This window comes from Microcaecilia unicolor, chromosome 9, assembly GCF_901765095.1.
Source record: "Microcaecilia unicolor chromosome 9, aMicUni1.1, whole genome shotgun sequence".
Lineage (NCBI taxonomy): Eukaryota > Metazoa > Chordata > Amphibia > Gymnophiona > Siphonopidae > Microcaecilia > Microcaecilia unicolor.
In genome coordinates, this window is record NC_044039.1 from 72,148,894 (window position 1) to 72,172,310 (window position 23,417).

Sequence of the window (23,417 nt, forward strand, 5' to 3'; positions counted from 1 at the left end):
GTCGGTCTGAAGAACCTTTGGTTTTCTTTCAAATTTATTGCTCACCATGGCTACGTATTTCTTCAGCATGTCTGTGACTTGACTTTTTTCTTTCAGCAAATAGGCCACACAATATCTAGAGAAATCATCCAAGAATATTAGCACAAATCTGTTATTTCCCAATGATGGGATATTAAACGGTCCACATAAGTCACTGTGTATTAAGTCCAGCACTTTATTACTCCTATTTCCTGTGTATGCAGGAAATGAGGGTCTCACACCTTTTTGAGTAACACAGTCTATGCATTTCTCCATATTACCAGCATCTGCACTTATCTGAATGCCGGTGGCCAGTTGCTTACTGTAAAGATCCTGGATCACCTTAGAATCACGATGTCCCAGGCGGCGGTGCCAGATTTCCAGACTACATTTACCATCATTCTTCCCCACTTGCGCCAGATGTGAGGCTTCACCTGAAATGCTCAGTTTATAAACATCATTATGCATAAAAGCTTCAGCATACACTTCATCATTTTTAGAGATTGTGCACTTACTATTTTCAAAATGAATCACAAATCCCTTCTTATCTAATGTAGATACACTAAGCATATTGCAAACTGCTTGGGGAATATACAAGACATCACTTACAGGAATTTCTTTAACTTCATTAGACACTTTGCATTTTAAGAATCCAATACCTTTGGCTTGGATCTTAGCAGTCCCTGCGTTTGCAGTTTTAAGAATACCTTCCTCTGGACACATTTCCTGAAAGAAATCCTTACAATTGGTTAGATGGCATGTGCTCCCTGAATCCAAAATCCAAGTACTTTCATTTGAATTATTATTTACCATAGTCAAAGATTTTTCTGCCATTAGAAAGCCCTTGTGTTTATCTTTGTCCTTCATACATTTCCTGGTTTGAAAATTCTTTAGTTCCATTGGCTTAGGTGAGCTAGAGGGAGTGTTTTGTGTTTCCTTACACCATTTAGATACATGTCCCTCCTTTCCACATGAGTAGCAAATCAGCTTGCCCTTGGGTGGAGTTTTCCCATAGCTCCGCCTTCCTCTGTTCTTTGCCAAGAAATTTGTTTCATTTCTCTCTGACTTGCTTTGAGAACACATCTCCTCAGAATCATTTATTATGCATTCCTGCCTTAGTTTTGATGTTGTCTGTTCAAAAGATTGCCCTTCAATGGCCTCATTTACAGACCTAAAAACATCAAACTTCTTTGATAGTGAGGTAAAAAGAAATGCTCTTTTCAATGCATCACACATGGGAATTCCAGAAAGTTCTAGCTTTTGAAATGAAGACATAAGATGCATAATGTGATCATTACATTTACTTTTATCCCTTAATTTGGTTTCATTCAACTCTGCCAGCCAAATTGGTTGCTGCTTTGCATATGTAGTTGCATACATAGTTCTCAGTTTATATAAAATGTCCTTTGGTGTATCTTTTCCCTCCACTAATATGGCTTGTTTCTCTGAGAGAGCTTCCAAAAGCATGCACTTCACATAATAGTTTGCATTGTCCCATTCAGCCATATTTTCAGCTGTTCTGTCTTGGTCTAAGCATATATGTAATCCTTTTGCTCGAAGGAAACATATGAATCTTAATTCCCACTGCTGATAATTAAACTCAGTTAATCTAGGCACCTTGAGAGAATAGAACAATGGTGAATTTCTTCCCTCAGCCATTTTCTTAGCCTTCTGTCTGCTGTGTGGGGGGAGAGAGAGACAGACTGAATCTTTCCTTTAAAACTTAAGAGAAAAATGTGGCCTTTTTTTCTGCCTGGTAATATTTCTCTTCTTTTTCAATTCCTGAGCCCTGGGCCCATAACCCTTTTGTTGGATTATTTGTAGTAAATAATTAGCAGATTTTAGTACACACAGCTTCAGCTTTAGAAATGTTAATTTCTTTCTTCATCTCTCTCTCATTCACCCCTGAATAATTCACTGCTGAGTCACTTTAAAGTTGAAGTAACAAAACATCTGTTTACTCACAGTTTGTAGTTAGATTATAATCAGACAGGCTTATATATACATATTACTATACATTTGTATTATCAGCTCCTTCCATGTGCTTAGATGGTAATGGATGCTCACACCACCATAGATCCTCTCAGGTTAGGAGAGATCATGAGCTCCATGTGCTGCATGTGCTGTGTCTGCTGCATCTAACCCCTACAGGAAGTTGCATAGCTGTGTGACCTCACTAAGTAATTCACATCAGAGGTCACAGAGTAATCACAGAGAAATAATAGGTGACAGGCAATGCATGTAAAATACAATTACATTCCAACAGTTCATCCACGCGTTCTTCTAGGGTTTCAACTCGCCCTCTTAGCTCTTTAAGGTCCAAACTTATGGCATCCACATGCTCCAAAATTTCCACCTTGGAAGCTTTTATTTCCTCGCGGAGTGCATCCAAACAGCGAGCTAGCTCTTTCGACGGGCTGTTTTTCAACGCGGGACGGCGCGGCGCCACGTGGGAAGCAGCCGAGTCGGAGTCAGACATCGTCGGGGAAACAGGGTGTGAAAGACTCCTCGCCGTCCGTCTCTGCGCTTTTCTCTTGTTCCCCCGCGGCTGCGATGAAAGGAGTTTGCTCATTTTGATCCGTGGGGTTCGCTGAGCGGTTCCACTATACCGCTGACAAACTCAAGCTATTGTGAGCACGAGTAATTCTATTGTAAGGTAGGTGAATGTTGGAGCTACTCGTCTAGGCGGCCATTTGTCTCCGTGACGTCACTTCCTCCCCAGGAGATGCTTTTAAAGGAAAGAAGTAGCCTGCGACTAGGACCTACATGATTAGAAAAATTAAATGCTCAGACAGCAAAGGTAGAGAAGATAATCTTATTTTTAATTTAGGATACAGTAGTGTTGTAGTGCTGTTAGTCTAGTTTAAAGGTTAATAAATTAAAATTAAGGAAAAAACAGAACATAAGGTGATATCCTTTCATTGGACTAATTCAACACATTTTCTTTTTTTACTAGCTTTCAGAGGACAAAACCAGACCCGAAGAAGGTGGTTTTGGCTTCAAAAACTAGTCAAAAATGATATTGAATTAGTCCATTAACAAGGAGTAGCCTTATTTTCCATTTTTGTTTAATTTGTAATGTGATTGGAATGTGTCCATTTTTGAAAGTTCATCTGTTGTCTTTCTACTTTGCACAGTACAGGAGGGTATGCATCACTTTTTCTCTGGTATTGCATTATCCCCCAGACTCAATATAGCGCTACCGAAATTGCCCATGCAAATCTGTTCACATTCTGGATTTCCATGCACAATTTAATTATCTTAACGAGCCAGTCGGCGCCAATAATTGCCACTTAAGCAATTATTGACACTAATTAGAGTTTAGAATTTATGTGCACAATTTGCTAAGCGTATTCTTTTAAGTAGTACGTGTAAATTCAAATGTGTGCTGGCAAAAAGGGGGTGTGGCCATGGGCTTGGAATGGGCAGGTTGTGGGCATTCTGAAAAATTACACACAGGGTTCTAGAATACATCTGCTCTGTGCCTAATTAGTCGCCGGTATTTACACTAAGTTTTACTTGGCGTAAATGGATGCACCTAGAGTTAGGCGCAGTCATGGCGGCTAGGTGTATTCTGTAAACCCGCTAGGCTTATTCTATAAACTGCTCCAAAATCTAGGTATAGTTTATAGAATGCACTTAGAAATTGTTTCAGCCAAGAGCATTAAAAAGATTAGTAGAAGGGCTCAAACAAAAGAAAGTTATTTTCTGTTCTGTGGCTGCTAGAGAGATAGTAGCACTCCTACTGACCTGAAATAAGTGTTAATTAAGGTGTGAGGAAGTAGAATAGTTGCAAAGGTTATTAGGCAATCTGATTACTGGGTTAGTTTCAAAGGGTATGTTTGAAGCAGTCCCCTTAGAATCAAAACTTATATAGAGAGGAAAGGTCCCACTTTCTTTCTGAGAAGTTCTGAGAGAAGAGGACGTTTCTCTGGGTAAGTGAACATTATTTTGCTCTGTGCTTTGGTAACTTAAAGATTGGGGTTTAAAAGAGGAATTGTAGGTTATTGATAGACGATTAGAATTTTAAAAAAGCAAACTTTATTAGCTAGTCTCTGCACTCTTTTTCCCCATAGTTTTCAAACTTGAACGTTCTGCCACAGCATTAACAGATAACCTCTAGTTCAGTCTTCATTCCCACCTACCCCTAGCACATCTACTACTACTACTTATCATTTCTATAGCTCTACTAGACGTATGCAGCGCTGTAGACTTGAACATGAAGAGACAGTCCCTGCTCAATAGAGCTTACAATCTAATTAGGACAGACAAACATGAGATAAGGAAATATTAAAGTGAGGATGATAAAATAAGGGTTCTGAACAAGTGAATAAGGGTTAGGAGTTAAAAGCAGCATCAAAAAGGTGGGCTTTTAGCTTAGATTTGAAGACAGCCAGAAATGGAGCTTGACGTACCAGCTCAGGAAGTCTATTCCAGGATTATGGTGCAGCAAGATAAAAGGAACAGAGTCTGGAGTTAGCGGTGGAGGAGAAGGGTGCAGATAAGAGAGATTTACCCAGTGAATGGAGTTCCCGGTCAGGAGTGTAGAGACAGATGAGAGTGGAGAGGTACTGAGAAGCTACAGAGTGAATGCACTTATAAGTCAAGAGGAGTTTGAACTGTATGCAGAAACTGATAGGGAGCCAGTGAAGTGACTTGAGGAGAGGGCTAATATGAGCATAGCGACACTGGCAGAATATAAGTCGTGCGGCAGAATTTTGAACAGATTGAAGAGGAGAGAGATGGCTAAACGGGAGACCTGTGAGAAGCAAGTTGCAATAGTTTAAGCGAGAGGTGATAAGATTGTAGATAAGGGTTCTGGTAGTGTGCTCAGAAAGGAAAGGATGAATTTTGTTGATGTTGTAGAGAAAGAAACAACAAGTTTTGGCAGTCTGCTGAATATGTGCAGAGAAGGAGAGAGAGGAGTAGAAGATGACCCCAAGGTTACGAGCTGATGAGATAGGGAGGATGAGAGTGTTATACACAGAAATAGAGAATTTTGTTTATTTGTTACATTTGTATCCCACATTTTCCCACCCATTTGTAGGCTCAATGTGGCTTACATAGTACCAGAGAGGCCTTTGCAGGCTCTGGTGTGAACAAATAGAGAGTGATCTTGTGTTAAGATCAAGTTCATGTGGCACAGCCACATTAGGGAATCGGAGAACGGAAGAGTTGTGTTATGTCCATTACTTGCTGTAGTTTGGTTGTGTTGCAGAGATTAGGCATTTAAGTTGGATCTGTGGGGTATGCCTTTTTAAACGGGTTAGGGGAAGATGAGAGGTTGGTTTAGGGGGAAAGATAAGAAGTTCAGTCTTGGTCATGTTTAGTTTCAGATGGCGCTGAGACATCCAGGCGGCAATGTCAGACAGGCAGGCTGATACTTTGGCCTGAATTTCTGCTGAGATTTCTCGTGTGGAGAGGTAGATCTGGGAGTCATCAGCTTAAAGGTGGTACTGAAAACCAAAAACATCAGACGCACGCATAGACACGTCAACAGATGCTCCTTCAACAAGGAACGCCCCGCAGCCCTGAAAAGAAGTTCACCTCCGTCACCACACGCACGCTGAGGCTTCGGGCCAGGTTTTCTGCAGGTAAAGGTGCTGTCCACAGGGTCGTGCCACGGGGGGGGGGGGGGGGGGCAGCCAGTAACGCGAACGGAGGGGGTTCTAATCGGAGGGAGGGGGGAGTCTACAACTCGGTGGGAGCGCCATGAAGGGGGCCTTCAATTGCGAGGGAAGGCATCTGCAACTCGGGAGGGAGGGAGACACGAAGGGATGGAGGGGACCCTTGCTAGCGCCCATTTCATTGTGTTTTGAACGGGCCTTCTTTACTAGTAGATTGAAAATTCTGTAGGAAACAAAACACTTCTTGGAATCACTGTGGATTGAAATTCCATGTGTAAAGGGGAAAAGGATAGTGATAGGAGTGTACTACCGTCCGCCTGGCCAGGATGAACAGACGGATGCAGAAATGTTAAAGAAAATTAGGGACGCAAACAAACTGGGCAACACAATAATAATGGGTGATTTCAATTACCCCAATATTGACTGGGTAAATGTAACATCGGGACATGCTAGGGAGGTAAAATTCCTTGATGAAATCAAGGACAACTTTATGGAGCAGCTGGTACAGGAACCAACGAGAGAAGGAAAAATTCTAGACCTAGTCCTTAGTGGAGCACATGATCTGGTGCGGGAGGTAATCGTGCTGGGGCCACTTGATAGTGATCATAATATGATCGGATTTGATATTAGCTTTGAAGTAAATATACATAGGAAATCAAATACGTTAGCGTTTAACTTTAAAAAAGGAGACTATGATAAAATGAGAAGAACGGTGAAAAGAAAACTTAGAGGAGCGACTGCGAGGGTGAAAAATTTACATCAGGTGTGTATGCTGTTCAAAAACACCATCCTGGAAGCCCAGGCCAAATATATTTCGCGTATTAAAAAAGGAGGACGGAAGACCAAACAACAGCCGGCATGGTTAAAAAGTGAGATGAAGGAAGCTATTAGAGCTAAAAGAAAATCCTTCAGAAAATGGAAGAAGGAACCAACTGAAAATAATACGAAATGGCATAAGGAATATCAAGTCAAATGCAAAGCGCTGATAAGGAAAGCTAAGAGGTACTTCGAAAAAAGATTGCGTCGGAGGCAAAAACACATAGTAAAACATTTTTTAGGTATATTAAAAGCAGGAAGCCAGCAAAAGAATCAGTTGGACCGCTAGATGACCGAGGAGTAAAAGGGGCGATCAGGGAAGACAAAGCCGTAACGGAGAGATTAAATGAATTCTTTGCTTCGGTCTTCACCGAGGAAGATTTGGGTGGGATACCAGTGCCAGAAATGGTATTCGAAGCTGACGAGTCGGAGAAACTTAATGAATTCTCTATAAACCTGGAGGATGTAATGGGGCAGTTCTACAAACTGAAGAGTAGCAAATCTCCTGGACCGGATGGTATTCATCCCAGAGTACTGATAGAACTGAAAAATGAGCTTGCGGAGCTATTGTTAGAAATATGTAATTTATCCTTAAAATCGAGTGTGGTACCGGAAGATTGGAGGGTGGCCAATGTAACGCCGGTTTTTTAAAAAGGTTCCAGAGGAGATCTGGGAAATGATAGACCGGTAAGTCTGATGTCGGTGCCGGGCAAAATGGTAGAGACTATTATTAAGAACAAAATTACAGAGCATATTCAAAAGCATGGATTAATGAGACAAAGTCAACATGGATTTAGTGAAGGGAAATCTTGCCTCACCAATCTACTACATTTCTTTGAAGGGGTGAACAAACATGGGGATAAAGGGGAGCCGGTTGCAGTGGCGTTCCGAGGGGCGCTGACACCCGGGGCGGATCGCCGATGCGCCCCGCCGCCCCCCCCGGGTGCAGCGCCCCCCCGTACAGCATGACCCCCCCCCCCCCTCGGTGAAGGGACACCCCCCCCACCCTGGCGAAAGAACCCCCCCGGGTGCACACCGCTGGGGGGGGGGGTGCCGTGTGCCAGTCAACGTCTGTTTCCATGCTCCCTCTGCCCCGGAACAGGAAGTAACAGGTTACTTCCTGTTCCGGGGCAGAGGGAGCATGGAAACCAACGACGCTGACCGGCGCGCAGCACCCACCCCAGCGGCGTGCACCCGGGGCGGACTGCCCCCACCGCCCCCCCCCCCCCTTTGGTACGCCACTGGCCGGTTGATATTGTGTATCTGGATTTTCAGAAGGCGTTTGACAAAGGACCTCATAAAAGACTCCAGAGGAAATTGGAGAGTAATGGGATAGGAGGTAGTGTTCTATTGTGGATTAAAAACTGGTTAAAAGATAGAAAACAGAGAGTAGGGTTAAATGGTCAGTATTCTCAGTGGAGAAGGGTAGTTAGTGGGGTTCTCCAGGGCTCTGTGCTGGGACCACTGCTTTTTAACATATTTATAAGTGACCTAGAGATGGGAGTAACTAGTGAGGTAATTAAATTTGCTGACGACACAAAGTTATTCAAAGTTGTTCAATCACGGGAGGATTGTGAAAAATTACAAGAGGACCTTGGGAGACTGGGCGTCTAAATGGCAGATGATGTTTAATGTGAGCAAGTGCAAAGTGATGCATGTGGGAAAGAGGAACCCGTATTATAGCTACGTCATGCAAGGTTCCACGTTAGGAGTCACGGACCAAGAAAGGGATCTAGGTGTCGTCGTTGATGATACGTTGAAACCTTCTGCTCAGTGTGCTGCGGCGGCTAAGAAAGCAAATAGAATGTTAGGTATTATTAGGAAAGAAATGGAAAACAAAAATGAGGATGTTATAATGCCTTTGTATTGCTCCATGGTGCGACCGCACCTCGAATATTGTGTTCAATTCTGGTCACCGCATCTCAAAAAAGATATAGTGGAATTAGAAAAGGTGCAGAGAAGGGCGACAAAAATGATAAATGGGATGGGACGACTTCCCTATGATGAAAGGCTAAAGTGGCTAGGGCTCTTCAGCTTGGAGAAAAGGCAGCTGAGGGGAGATATGATAGAGGTCTATAAAATGAGTGGAGTTGAATGGGTAGATGTGAAGCTACTGTTCATGCTTTCCAAAAATACTAGGACTAGGGGGCATGCAATGAAGCTATAAAGTAGTAAATTTAAAACTCTGGAATTTGTTGCCAGAGAATGTGGTAAAGGCAGTTAGCTTAGCGGAGTTTAAAAAAGGTTTGGACATCTTCCTAAAGGAAAAGTCCATAGACCGTTATTAAATGGGGAAAATCCACTATTTCTGGGATAAGTAGTATAAAATGTTTTGTACATTTTGGGGATTTTGCCGGCTATTTGTGACCTGGATTGGCAACTGTTGGAAACAGGATGCTGGGCTCGATGGACCTTTGGTCTTTCCCAGTATGGCAATACTTATGTACTTATGTACTAGATGGAAGGAAAAAAGACAAATTGAAGTACCTATATACAAATGCTAGAAGCCTTAAAAATAAGATAGGAGAATTGGAGTATATAGTACTAAATGAAGAGGCAGATATATTGGCATTTCAGAGACCTGGTGGAAGGAGGACAATCAATGGGACACTGTTAGTAGGGTACAAATTATATCGCAATTAAATAGTGGATCAAATTGGAGGGGGTGTTGCACTGTATATTAGAGGAATTGAGTCAAACAAAATAAATATTCTGCATGAAACAGAAGATTGGAGATATATGGATAGAAATTCTAGGTATGGCTGTACTACTGTTTGCCGGGACAGAACAAACAGATATATGAAAATGTTTACAGAAATTGGGAAAGCTGGCAAATTGGACAACATTATAATAATGGGTGATTTCAATTATTTTAATATTGCCTGGATAAATGTTAAATCAGAGAGTGCTAGGGAGGTAAAATTTCTAGATGTAGTAAATTATTGCTTCTTGGAGTAACTAGTCCAGGAACCAATGAAAGGGGGAGCTATTTTGGCTCTGATCCTTAGTAGAATGCGGGACATAGAATGGGAGGTAACGGTGTTGGATCCATTGGGAAACAGTGACCATAACATCAAATTTGAGCTGATAAACTTGAGTGAATTCACTAAGGAAATGTACTGTAGCAACTTTTAATTTTTGAAAGGGCAGCTATGACAAAATGAGGAAAATGGTTAAAAAGAAGCTGAAAGTATCAGCCGCATAGGTTAGGACTTTAAGCCAGGTGTGGACATTGTTTAAAAATACCATCGTGGAAACCCAGACTAGATGTACTCCACATATTTACAAAGGTGGAAAAAAGAGCAAATGACAGTGTGATTAAAAGGTGAGGTGAAAGAGGCTATTAGAGCCAAAAGAACATCTTTCATAAAATGGAAAAAAGTTCTGTATTAAGAAAATAAGAAGCAACATAAGCACTGTTAAGCCAGATGCAAAGCCATTGATCAAGAAGACCAAATGAGAATATGAAGAAAAACTTGCCATGGAGCCCAAAACTCATAGTAACATTATTTTCAGATATATCAGAAGCAGGAAGCCTGTGAGGGAATCTGTGGGACCGTTAGATCAGGAAGGAGTAACAGGAGCACTCAGGGAGGACAAAGCCATAGTGGAAAGATTGAATGAATTCTTTGCTTCAGTCGTTATGGATGAAGATGTAAGATATCTACTTTTACCAGAAATGGTTTTCAGGGGTGATGATATGGAGGACTGAAAGAAACCTCGGTGAACTTGGAAGATGTACTGAGCCAAATCGACAAGTTAAAGAGTGATAAATCACCTAAACTGGATGGAACTCAAACATGAAATTTTTGATCTGCTGCTAGTGATCCGTAACCTGTAGTTAAAATCGTCTGTAGTACCTGAAGACTTGAAGGGTGGCTAATGTAACACCAATTTTTAAAAAGGGTTCCGGGGTGATCTGGAAAATTACAGACTGGTAAGCCTGACTTCAGTGCCAGGCAAAATAGTGGAAACTATTATAAAGAATAAAATTACAGAACACGGTTTAATGGGACAGAGTCGGCATGAATTCAGCTGGGGAGGTCTTGCCACACCAATTTGCTTCATTTCTTTGAAGGAGTGAATAAATATGTGGATAAAGGTGAACCGATTGATATAGTATATGTAGATTTTCAGAAAGCTTTTGACAAAGTTCCTCATGAGAGAGTCCTGAGAAAATTAAGGAGTCATGGATAGTGTCCTTCTGTGGATTATTTGGTTATTGGACAGAAAACAGAGGGTAGGGTTAAATGACCATTTTTCTGAGTGGAGGAGGGTAAATAGTGGAGTGCCACAGAGATCTGTACTGGGACTGTTGCTATTTAACATATTTTATAAATGATTTGAAAATCAAAATGACGAGTGAGGTGATTTGACTAGTTTTGTGTCATGTACAAATTTAAAGTTGTCAAAACGGATGCAGATAGTGAAAAATTACAGCAAGAACTTAGGAAACTGGAAGACTGGGCATCAAATGGTAGATGAAATTTAATGTAGACAAATGCAAAGTGATGCACATTGGGAAGAATAATCCGAATCATAGTTCTGATGCTAGGGTCCAGAAAAAGACCTAGGTGTTATTGTAGACAATACGCTGAAATCTTCTGCCCAGTGTATGGTGGCGTTGGCAAAAAAAAGCAAACAGGATGCTAGGAGGGGATGGAAAATAAGACCAAAAATATTATAATGCCTCTGCATCGCTGCATGGTGCCACCTCACCTTGAGCATTATGTTTAATTCTGGTTGCCGTATCTCAAAAAAGATATAACAGAATTAGAAAAGGTTATTATTAGTATTTGTTACATTTCTATCCCACATTTTCCCACCTTTTGCAGGCTCAATGTGGCTTACATATAACCGTTAACGGCGCTACCGATTACGGTCTGAACAAATACATGGTATGAATGAATAAAAAAGTGATATTGTAGTAGAATGAGGTACATGTATGGTAGGTACGGTTGGGGGAACTTAGAGAGGAAAAAGTTCAAAGAAGAGCTCCCACGTGAGGAAAGGCTAAGGAGGTTAGGGCTGTTCAGCTTGGAAAGAGACAGCTGTGATGGGATATGATTGAGGTCTACAATATCCTGAGTGGTGTGGAGCAGGTGGAGGTAAATTGATTTTTCAACTCATTCAAAAAGTAGGACACTCAAATTGCATGGAAATACTTTTAAAACAAATAGAAGAAACATTTTTTTCACTCAAAGAATAGTTAAGCTCTGGAACTCGTTGCTGGAGGATGTGGTAACTGCGGTTGGTATATCTGGGTTTAAAAGGGTTTGGACAAGTTCCTGGAGGGTATAGTCTATAATCTGCTATTGAGACTTGGGGGAAGCTACTGCTTGCCCTGGATTGGTAGCATGGAATGTTGATACTATTTGGGTTTCTGCCAGGTACCTTGGCCACGATTGAAAACAGGGTTTTTTTTTCCATTTCTGTTTAAGAACTGGGTCAGACCAATGGTCCACCTAGCCCAGTATCCTGTTTTCAACCGTGGCCAATGAAGGTCACAAGGTACCTGGCAGAAACCCAAATAGTACCAAACATTCCATGCTACCAATCCCAGGGCAAGCAGTGGCTTCCCCCAAGTCTCAATAGCAGATTATAGACTTTTCCCTCCAGGAACCTGTCCAAACCTTTTTAAACCCAGATATTTGAGAGGCAGATGAGCGCCATTCATACTGTGCTTTCCTTAACATATATTTAGCAGAGGCTACCTCTAAATGTAACCAAGGTATACTGTGCATATACTTCAAAACCTCTGATTTAGACCTTTTTGTAGTGTGTCCCTAATTATTAACTGTGTTCCAATTATCAACTAAGTCATAATATTCATGTCTTCTAGCAGAGCTGGCTGACTCTTATCCTAGTTGGCTAAGAATTCATTAGACTCCATTTTAGTTTGTGCAGTCTGGACCCATGAATTGACAACTCATTTCTCGCTGGGATTAAAACTTTAAATTTAAAACTGATTAACTGATGGTCTGACCAGGGGACATTGTGTTAGTAAAACCATTAACATAGGGAATTAACAAAACAAAAAAATCATGAGTTGGAACCCATCTAGGATGATCCTAATCCTTGCTTAGCAGTTAAAAATAAATAAATAAATTAGTGTCTACCATAGTCAAGAACAAATCCACACAGACCACCAAAACAGTGCTACACAGAGCTGCTGGAATGCTACATCCCCTCCTCTTCCAAGGTCTCTGTTGGCAAAAAGAGAGGTTCTTTACCTCTTGCTGTCTTGCCCATCATTGTCAAAATCATGCCAGCTTTGTGCTTTGTCCACATATAGGTCAATGTGTGAAGCAGTGATGGGCAAGTCAACAAGAAGGAAGCACCTGATCTCTGGCTAGGGGAGAGAAATGAATCAGGTAGGGCTTGTTACTGATAACCTAGGCTTGGATTGGAGGTGGGCAGTGTTCAAAAAAGAAGCAAAAGTTACACAATATCCCCATCCAGGTAAAAAAAAAAAAAAAAGGCAAAAACTATAAAATTATTAAATACTGCAAACAGTTAACTTATGTTAAGCACTGCCACCCACCTAGGGGTCAGGTATTACACTTGGAATCAGGTTGTTGTCTGTGTTAAGCTGCACTCCAGGTAGTCCCAATGGATGGGATCCCCCTCTGAAGTTCCTGCTGCCTGTATGATATTGCCACACACTAGCAGACGTGTTAGAGAGGGAACTCCTTTAAGTCCTTGCTATAGCAGCAGCAGCAGCAGAATGGAGGGCTAGTGCCCTGGGAAGTTGTCTTTCTTATCCACACTCACCATCAACCATGCTTAGAACATTTAAAACATTTTAAAAATACATTTAAAAAAACAACTTTTCAGAGTCACATAATCCAAATAAACGTTTTTATTTAGGTTTGCCACCTCATCCAGGTCAAGCAATCATAAGAATTGTCATACTGGGTCAGACCAAAGGTCCATCTAGCTCAGTATCCTGCTTCTAACATTGGCCAAGCCAGGTTACAAGCAGAGGCATAGCTAGGTGGGCGCAAGGGAAGCGGTCACTCCCCCAAACAGATTTTTGAAATTAAAGAAGTCTTTATTAAATAATGAAAGACAATACAAAGAGTGAATCACAACAGCATACGCAAACAATAGTAAACTGCAGTAAAGTATCATATACCCCCATATAATATTAAATAAAACACAATATAAAAAACTTCAATATTTTATAGTAATTTATGAAAAAACCCCAAATGCAATTACATTGAAAAAGAAGGGGGAAGGAGAAAGGGAAAAAACCCCACCCCCACCTCCATAAAATACTGTGCTTAAAAGGAACAATGTGAAATAAAAGGCTCCCAAACCACCTCCCATTTAGATATAGTTTTACAACGTATAGCCCTCAATTTTTCCATTTCACAAATATATCACAACTTATTCAACCACTTAACCAAAGAAGGGACTTGTGGGGTCTTCCAATAGGAAGCTAGTGTTACTCTAGCTGCTGACATAGCAGTGGCGTAGCCAGACCTGACATTTTGGGTGGGCCCAGAGCTAATATGGGTGGGCATTATGTATACAGGTATGAGTAGTGTTTCATGGGATATTACAATATAATGCCTTAGAGTGCACTTGATGAAGGATAAGTAAATAATCTGCCCAACAGTTGTCCTGTGTCATCATAAACTGCGTACATACTTCATGGAACACCACCATTTTAAAATTTATTTTAAAAATTTCTATCCTGCACTATCCCACAATTCTAGGCAATTAATAAACAAACAGCACTTAAACTTGACCAGACATAAGTCTACTATAATGGCAAACACCTCAACACACATCACAGTATCCTGCAAAATAATTATAGCAATGGCACATATTCATCAAACCTTGCTTTACAACAAATGTAAATGCCTGATTAAACTGTGTTAAAATCACCTTTTTTAAAACTTTTGATAAAAATGGCAAATTGGACACTGGCCTAAAAATATTTGGCAGATCTGTCATAGTCCACAGCTAAGATGTTTCCTCTTACAGTTTTCAACTGAAAAAAAGTGTATTCAGATTCTGATAGGACCTCAATAATAGCAACATTGTCAAAATCCATTCCCTGTCAGATTCTTTGTGAAGTAACATTAAATCTTATGAAACTTCTTAGAGCCTATGTAGAAAACCTTAACACCATCAATTTTGAACACCCAAATATCAATAACAGTAACTTTAAAAAGGCAGCAGTGAATATACACAACAGCAATATATGTCCCATTGTAAAAGCCAGACAAGTCAGATTGATATAGGTCCCCACACAAAGCACATGCCAAAACACAGAACAACTCTCACCAATTACAGAATAAAAGATCAAAAATTAGAAATTGTCCCATAGCCCAGCATTAGCCCCGAGATGCCAACTTACCAAGTTCCAGGCTGGAAATTTTGGGGCTGTCCTGCATTTCTGCCCACTCCATTCTGTTGCATTATGGGACTCGAAGCAATCAATGGGCACTACAAATCCCACACTGTTTTGGGATATAATACTACTACTACTTATCATTTCTATAGCGCTGCAAGGCATACGCAGCGCTGCACACCATACACAAAAAAAAGACAGTCCCTGCTCAAAGAGCTTACAATCTAGATATAAGTTCAAAACCAGGACTGCCCCCAAATCTCCAGCCTGGAACTGGATAACTTGGCATCTCTGCAGCCCTGCCCTTACCTACCCCTTTTCCCATCCTTCCTTGTATCTCAACATCAGTCCTGTCCTTTCCTTCCCCCTTCCCCATCCCCCCATAGCTCAGCATCAGCCCTCCTCTACCTCCTCTACCTTGGGCAGACTGGATGGACCATGCAGGTCTTTTTCTGCCGTCATCTACTATGTTACTCCTCATAGTCTGGAAACAGTCCTGCCCTTCCCTCTCTCTTCCCCCATAGTCTAGCATCCCCTCTTCCCTTCCCAATCACCCACCCCTACCCAGAAGACCACCAACAGGAAATATACAGCTTTTCTTTAAACTGAACATTGTGAAGACCACATGCACCCAGAAGCCCATCACCATTAAATATAAAACTGTTTTTCTTTTCTTTCTTTCTTTCTTTTTTTTTTTTTACCTGAGGCCAATGCAGAGAAAGTTTCCTGTAGATTTCAGAGAACCCTACAGCCCCGATCAGTGTGTGCATGTGGTGCAGTGTTGGGGAGAAGGGGAGGAGTAGACTACTGACTCACTCCTGGTGCCTGGGGCTGGAGGATAATGAGTGCCCAGATTTCCCCAGCTGCTAAGTTCAAAGCAGCACTGGTCTCCGACTTCTGACTTCCTGACTTTGCCACAGGTTTGGGTCCTGGGGGTTGACTGAGACCTGAGCTGTGCAGGATCCATGATCGCACAGCAGGGGCAAACAAACATCAGTGAGTCAGTGAACACTAAAAAGAATTGCTTGCTATTGCAGCAGCCAACGGAAGCTGAGCCCATGGAGGTAAGCACCTTAAGAGCACAGCAGGGAGCGAACTAACAAAGACCACCCCCCCCCCCCCCCCCCCCCCCCCGATGCCGACTCCTGCCGACTCCAGAGTCCAGAGCAAAGTAGCAAACACGGCAGTGCCCGAGCTGCTAATTTGCTTGCTTGAAGATCTGTTGTAGCGCTGGTAAATTAAAAAAAAAATAACACCAGAGCTGCAGGGATCAGCTCACAAGATTTGTTTCGCTACTTTCTACACATAGCTGACTGAGCTAAGTGATTGGAGCAGCAGCGATGTGATGTGCAAGGCAGCTGGCACCTGATTGGTGATCAGTGAGACTGGGTGGGCCTGAGCCAAAAATGGGTGGGCCTGGGCCCATCCAGGCCCACCCATAGCTACGCCCCTGTGACATAGCATGGCTAACTGCCCCAAACAGATTTTGCATAAAATGGCACCTTCGCAGATCAGCCCTTCAGCTTCATACTGACGCCTATTTTACAAAAAGCATGTTTCCCCTGACATTAAAACCTGGCTACGCTTTTGGTTACAAGAACTGGGCAGAATCCCAAAATGTAGCAAGATTCCATGCTACTTACTCCCAGAGATAAGCTGTGGCGTTCTACAGTTGTACCTTAATAACAGTATAAAGACTTTACCTCCAGAAATTGGTCCATACCTTTTCTAAATCCAGCTATGCTAACCAGCAATGAGTTCCACAGCTTTAACAATACATTAAGTGAAAAAAAAAATTCTACAATTTGTTTTGAGTGTATTCCTAGTCTTTGTACTTTTTTGAAAAAGTAAACCAACAACATCACACTTTCTCCCAGCCTTGGACTATAGCTGTCTCTCACTCTTTCACTCATCCTTCTATAACTATTCCCTTTCCAAGAGCTATTTTCTAGCTGTCTTCCCCCCCCCCCCCCACACACACTTTATAGTCAGCTTCTTAGGTTGTAAGTGCTTCATATAGGGACTTATCATACCTGAATACTTAGCACAATTGTAAGGCTTTACGTATCTTCATCAGCAGTATAAAAATTATTTTTATGATTAGTTATTATTGTGGGCTACCTGTAAGACTTGTTATTTTTACCACTAACTCATGCTATTTTAGCATAGGTTCAATTTTATGCAATGAGACCTAGTTAGTAATAACTGGGATTAACAGTAAAATAACATCTTAATGATAGCACACGTTGATACCTTCTCCCCTCCCTTTCCTTCTTTTGCCCCTCATCTGCCCAGCATCATAGATTATAAACTCTTTGGGACAAGGACTCCATCCCCACTGCCAAATGTATTTAGACTGTGAGCCCTCCAGAGACAGAAAAATACATATTGTACCTGAATGTACACCTCTTTAATAGTTTTTGGGCTTGCAGACGGTACATAAGAAATTATAGTAATAATTTCTCCTTTTCTTTCACCTCCTGCCCAGGATCCCCTTCTCCCTCACTTCCAAAACAAACTGATAATTACTACACACTAGCCCCAAGCCCATACCAGCATTGGTTCTCAGTCCCTCCTTTGATGGCTCTGCCTTAGCACAGATGGGCCCAAACAGCACTAGTATCTACAAGCAGCTCCAGAGCACCAGCTCTTTCATGTTGTAGTAGCTTCTCCTCAGGGCCAGCTCAAGGTTATCAGATGCCCTAGGTGAATCTTCAGCCGTGCACACTCCTAAGGGATGCCTCAAGGCTCACCCCTTCTCAGGTAGGCGGCATCTCGTCTCCTTCTCTCTACAGCCTCCGCTTCCCTGACTTCCAAGTGGCCAGCATGTTAAATTTGGAAATGCTTAGCTTCTCTAGCCTCTTATATGTACTGCATATGATTTTGATCTTTTTAATCAGGTTCTGACTTGATGTGATTTCAGGTGTTCAGTGACATGACAGTAGGAGAAGGTGAAATGGTGTGTGTTGAGTTGGTAGCCAGTGACAAAACCAACCTCTTCCAGGGGGTTATTTTCCAGGGATCCATCCGCTATGAAGCACTCAAGAAGGTCTATGACAACCGGGTAAGTAAATGGTATCATAAACTTCAGCATTTTCTTTGGATTTGTTTTTTGACCTGACAATTTCTTCAGCAACCTTTTACTTCCAGCTCATTCAGATCCAGGGCTGAGATCTGGTACCATAAGCCTTCATTTGCAGCTATTCTGGTTAATGTACAATACCTGCAGGTATGACCACATGACTCCTCTTCTAATGCAACTTCATTCGCTTTCAGTCTCTTATAGGATACAGTTTTAAGGTCCTTGGTACCTGCATACAAACTCTCTGATTCTGTAAACGATGCGTAAAGAGAGGTGCACAATTGGGTTCACAGTTATAGAATAGAGTCACTTGTGTGCATAAACTAATTGGCCTAATTGGCACTTCATTGGCAATAACTATCAATAATTTGTCATAAGCGCTAATTGGTACTAATTAAGAGTAATGCACATAACTGATCTAATCCTTTATTCTATAAACAGAGCACCTAATTTCTATGTGCATATCTCCTAAGGTGGCGTGGCCATGGGAGGGGTATGTTAGAGGCCGGCCGAAACTTCAGCCGAAATCTATCACCTGGTTTTGGCCAAAACTGAAAACTAAAGTTTGGTTGTATGAATGTGAACAATGAGGTCCACTGGGAATTGTCAGAATTTGTAGTTGGCAGCCCTCTGCTAAACCCACAGATTATTACAATCCAGTCCCAGGAACTGCAAGCACAGGCTGACAACTGGGAGAACCATTTTAACAAGGACTTCTCAACAAGTCTGGCATGTTTACAGAGATCGTGTTAGTGAAAGCTGTGGCAGGGTTAGCTCGACTTTATCTAAACCAAAGCTAAATAAAAACTATCTTCATATCTGATAGAACTTATTGATATATGCTCGAGTGTTACGACCCATTGAGTACTTCTATAGAATGGCGGGTGGTAGGGCAAGAGTGCAATGATTTGATCATTTCATATTTGCTTTCTAGCAGCCCAGCCGTAGCTGCATGTTTCTTACTGAGCACTCTTAACAACATTAGCTGTTTGCTACGACCTTTGGTTGTTGCACACAAAACTTTATTGATGCATGTTCCACAGCAAATATAAAAACAAAAAAAATAGGATATTGAAGCGGAATACAACGGTTTCATTTGTGTTTATGGAAGCATATTCTTGAAACCAGAACGTTTGTGTTTACCCCAGAATTATTCTTAGTACTATGTTTACAGAGATGCCAAAGGTGGCCCATCCCAATGCTGGAGATTTACCACTGCAGTGCTGGAGATTGAAGGCCAAATGAGTGAGATTTTTCTACTGGCCCCAGCCGTGTCTAAAACAAGTTCTGGCAAATCATGCACATTCCAAAAACTGACATATTCCAATTAATAAACAGAAAATAAAATACATTTTTCTACCTTTGTTGTCATTTAATTTTCCTCATCGTGATGGTCCCAGTCTCTGGTTTGTGCTTTCCTTTTTCTTCTCTTAACTCTTTTGCCAGGGCCTCTTTGTCCATTTGGCATTTCTTCTCTCCCATGTTCCCTTTGTGTCACTATCGCTCTGTTTAGTATTTCCTGTGTACCTGCTCCTATCCTCCCACCATGTTAAGTATTCCTCTTCTTTGTGCCTAAATTCTTGCCCTATTCAGTATCACACTTCTGTGTCATCATCCCTGTGTGTCCCTATCCCCCCACTCACCTGTCCAGCATCTCTCCCCTATTCCTTATGCCTTCCAGGAATTCAGGAAAGGTCCCTCTTTCCTGACCCTGACCCCACTCTCATGGTTCCACTATCTGTTTCTACTACTACTACTACTACTTATCATTTCTATAGCGCTACAAGGCGGGTTTTCAGTTTGGACTTGAAAATGGCCAAAGATGGGGCTAGACGTACAGGCTCGGGAGTCTATTCCAGGCGTGAGGTGCAGCAAGATAAAAGGAAAGGAGTCTTGAATTCTCTTCCCTCACAGATTTCAGCCATATTTCATTTCCTTCTCTCTCTCTCTCTCTCCTACCCCCTTCCTGTAATTCCCTCCTTTTCCCTGCAGGTCCTGCATCCTCTAGCTCTACCCTTCTTTCGTGGTATGGCAGGTCCCTTCCCTCCTTCCTTCTCATGGTCTGACATCTCTCTTCTCCCCTCTCCACCCCACCAGCAGTCTGGCATCTCTCTTCTTCCCTTCCCTCACCCTGTTTGGTATTTCTATCCTTCCCTCCCCCCCCCCCCCCCCCCAGCAATAATGTGGTTGCTCTTTCTCCATTCCCCCCTCCCAATCCACCCTCCATACCCAGAATGTTCCTCAGTCTCTTCTCCCTCATTCATCTGTGCCCAGCATGCCTTCAAACTCCCATTCCACCATATCCAGCACATTCCTTCAGTTTCTAGCCTCCAGTTCCACCTTCCTCCGTATTCAAAGTCACCCTGATATCCCTTTCCCACTTTCCTTCTTGCCCAGTGTATCTCTCTATCTCCCATCCCACCTTCCTCCGTGCCCAGCATGTCCCCTGATTTCTCTTTTTTTTTTTAAACATTCTTTTTTATTAATCAACAATAAATCTGCAAGTAAACAAATACAAACTTTAATTTTTCATTTCTCTCACCCACCCTCCCCTCTCCCATCATACACCTATTGCTGACTCGCTTGGGTCATAGCTCTTAATTGAGTCCAAAGTTCATCATTCATATTATAATTTCCCACCCTTTTGTCAGTTAGTTTCTCCATCTCCCCAATAAGGGAAAGTTTTAGAAGCCAGTCTTGCTCTGTTGGTGCCTCTTGCTGTTTCCAAAACCGGGCAATGACACTCTTTGCAGCTGTCAAGCACATCCTCTTTAGACGTCTCTGCCATTTAGCTCCTCGTCTGTTTCCTAAGCCCAACAGGCACCACTGAGGTTCGCACAAAAAGGTCTTACCTGTGTGGGCAGTTATCTTTGCAGTGATGGTTTGCCAGTACAATTGTAATTTCCCACAGGACCACCAAATATGCAAAAAAGTTCCCACATCCGTTAAACATCTCCAACAATACTGTGAAGCCCCTGGAAACATCACATGCAATCTGTGTGGGGTAAAATACCATCTCGAGAGGACCTTAAAGGCATTTTCTTTCAGCAACACACATGTCGATGCTTTGTTAACTTCCAAAATAATGGCCTTCCACTCATGAACTGTTAATTCCTTCTGCAAATCACTTTCCCATCGAGTCATATACAAACATTTCTCAAAACTCCTACCCCTTATAAATTTATACAACATAGATATAACTCCCTTCATTGTCCCTAAAGAGCCCCACAAATTCTCTAATTCTTCATAATCCTCTGGATCCTTTCGTAACCATCCTTGTGTATAAATGTAATGTTGGACCTGTAGGTAAAAGAATCTATCCCTATCCAAAACCCCATAGTCTTCCTTAAGCTCTGTAAACAATCTCATTTTCCCATCTTCTAATAGATCTCGAAACCTCAATAAGCCCCTCTCAGCCCACCTCTTTGCCACCGGATTTCCCAACCCCACCCTGAATGTGGGTTCCCCCCGGATATAAGCGTAAGTAGATGTAGTTCTAGCTTTCCAAAAGCGTGCCCTAAGGGTTCCCCATAGTGTCAATAGATGCCCTACAAACGGATTGGTAGAAAGCCTGCCAATAGTGGGGTAAGTCGAAGAGGCCCATATAACTGACTGCAAGCTATACTGCTGCACCATCTCCTGATTCATGTGTGCTGCCACTGACCATTTCTCCTGACCCCACGTGGATATAAGTTTCAGTTGTGCGGCCCAATAATACCACTCAAGGTTCGGGACCCCTCTCCCACCCAACTCTATCGACCGCCAAAGCAGCTTCCTACTGAGCCTCGGAGCCTTGCCCCCCCAGATAAACTTCAATATAGCTTGTTGTAGTTTCCTCAATTCCCTCCCAGAGACCGCTACAGGCAATGTCTGAAACAAAAACAAAAGTCTGGGCAATACATTCATCCTAATCGATGCTATCCGTCCCCACCAGGACAGCCACTTTCCCATCCAGCCCTCCATATCCTTACGTATTTGATGGAACAACGGTATATAATTTAGCTGATATAGCTGGGAGATCCGAACAGGTATTTTAACTCCTAAATATTTAATATTATCCCTCCGCAATCTAAAAGGAAAATTACGTGAAAGCTCTTCCATCCTATGCTGTGCTATAGACACCCCAATCATTTCAGATTTATCATAGTTTATCTTAAAACCAGAGAGCCTACTGAACTCTTCCAACTCTGCCAACAATATAGGGAGATTCAACCCCGGGTTGTTTACAAAAAATAACACGTCATCAGCAAATAAAGCCAATTTTTGTTCAGAACCACCTATCATGATTCCTGGAATGTCAACTGATTCCCGCACCCTCTGAGCCAAAGGCTCAATCGAGAGTGCGAATAGCAGTGGTGACAGCGGACACCCCTGTCTAGTGCCCCGTTCAATCTGGAAAGCTGGTGTATACCCCCCATTGACTTTAATTCTTGCCACGGGCTTCTCATATAACCGTTGTAGCCACCCTATCAACCCCTGGCCAAACCCCAGATGTTCCAGCACTTCCCATAAATAGGGCCATTCCACCCTATCGAACGCTTTATCTGTGTCCGTACTCAAAAAAGCCACTGGAATCCCCCTCTGTTGGGCTACCCACATAACATGTAGGGTGCGTCTGATGTTATCTGCCACCTGCCGCCCCATGACAAACCCAGATTGGTCAGTATGAATCAGCGTAGGCAGAACCTTTCCTAACCTATCGGCAACTACCTTGGATAAGATCTTAACATCTAAGTTTATCAGTGAGATGGGGCGATAGGAGCCACATACCGCCGGGTCCCTTCCTGGTTTCAATAGCAGGGAGATCCCTGCTTCATGCATGCTCACAGGCAACGATTGGCCAGCAAAGCACGCATTCCCAACCCTCAGCAACATGGGCCCCACCTCCCCAACAAAGGTCTTATAGAACCTGGCAGAATATCCGTCCAGGCCGGGCGCCTTCCCTCCTTGGAGACCCTTAATCACCCGTTGAATCTCTTCAAGATGAAATGGGGCCTCCAGCTGCTTGCGTTCCAAACTAGACAGCCTTGGGAGGCGCAACTCCCCTAAACTCTTCCTAATTTCTCCCCCCTCTGCCCCCCTCTCACTACGATATAAAACCTGATAAAATTTTCCCCTGATTTCTCTTTTCCCTCCTTATGCCCAGTGTGTCTCTCCAATTTCCCTGAGTTCGTGGCCACCATTTTAAACTGTGGAGCGGAGCCGGTGCGGGCAGCAGTGGCTGGGGATCGCTGCCGCATGACCAGACGCCAGAGTCGCCTCCTCGAGTCTCATTGCATGAGAGGAGGGGGCTTTAGCGTGTGAGCTGGAGTCGGAGGCCCAATGTAGGTGTCACACGCAAAATGAGTGTGACTTGGTATGTCTGCATTTAGGTTCCCAAATCAGTGCAGATGTATATTCTTTGCAGCATATAAATATCCTTTGAGGCAGGAACGTGTTAAAAAAAATCATGATGATTAGCTTTTTATGCTTACCCAAACTGTGTAGACAAGTAACAAGGGTAAGTAGC

General features: G+C 42.5%; 1 protein-coding gene across 2 annotated transcripts in view; it reads left to right on the forward strand.

Moving 5' to 3' along the window:
• The window catches only part of KIAA0930 (KIAA0930 ortholog), a 434,726-nt gene that overhangs the window by 295,191 nt on the left and 116,118 nt on the right, over window positions 1–23,417 (forward strand). For both annotated transcript variants that reach the window (XM_030213831.1, XM_030213830.1), the window contains one exon: window positions 17,750–17,890. In XM_030213831.1, coding sequence (XP_030069691.1) covers window positions 17,750–17,890 — 141 coding nt within the window. The remainder of the gene's footprint in view (window positions 1–17,749; window positions 17,891–23,417) is intronic.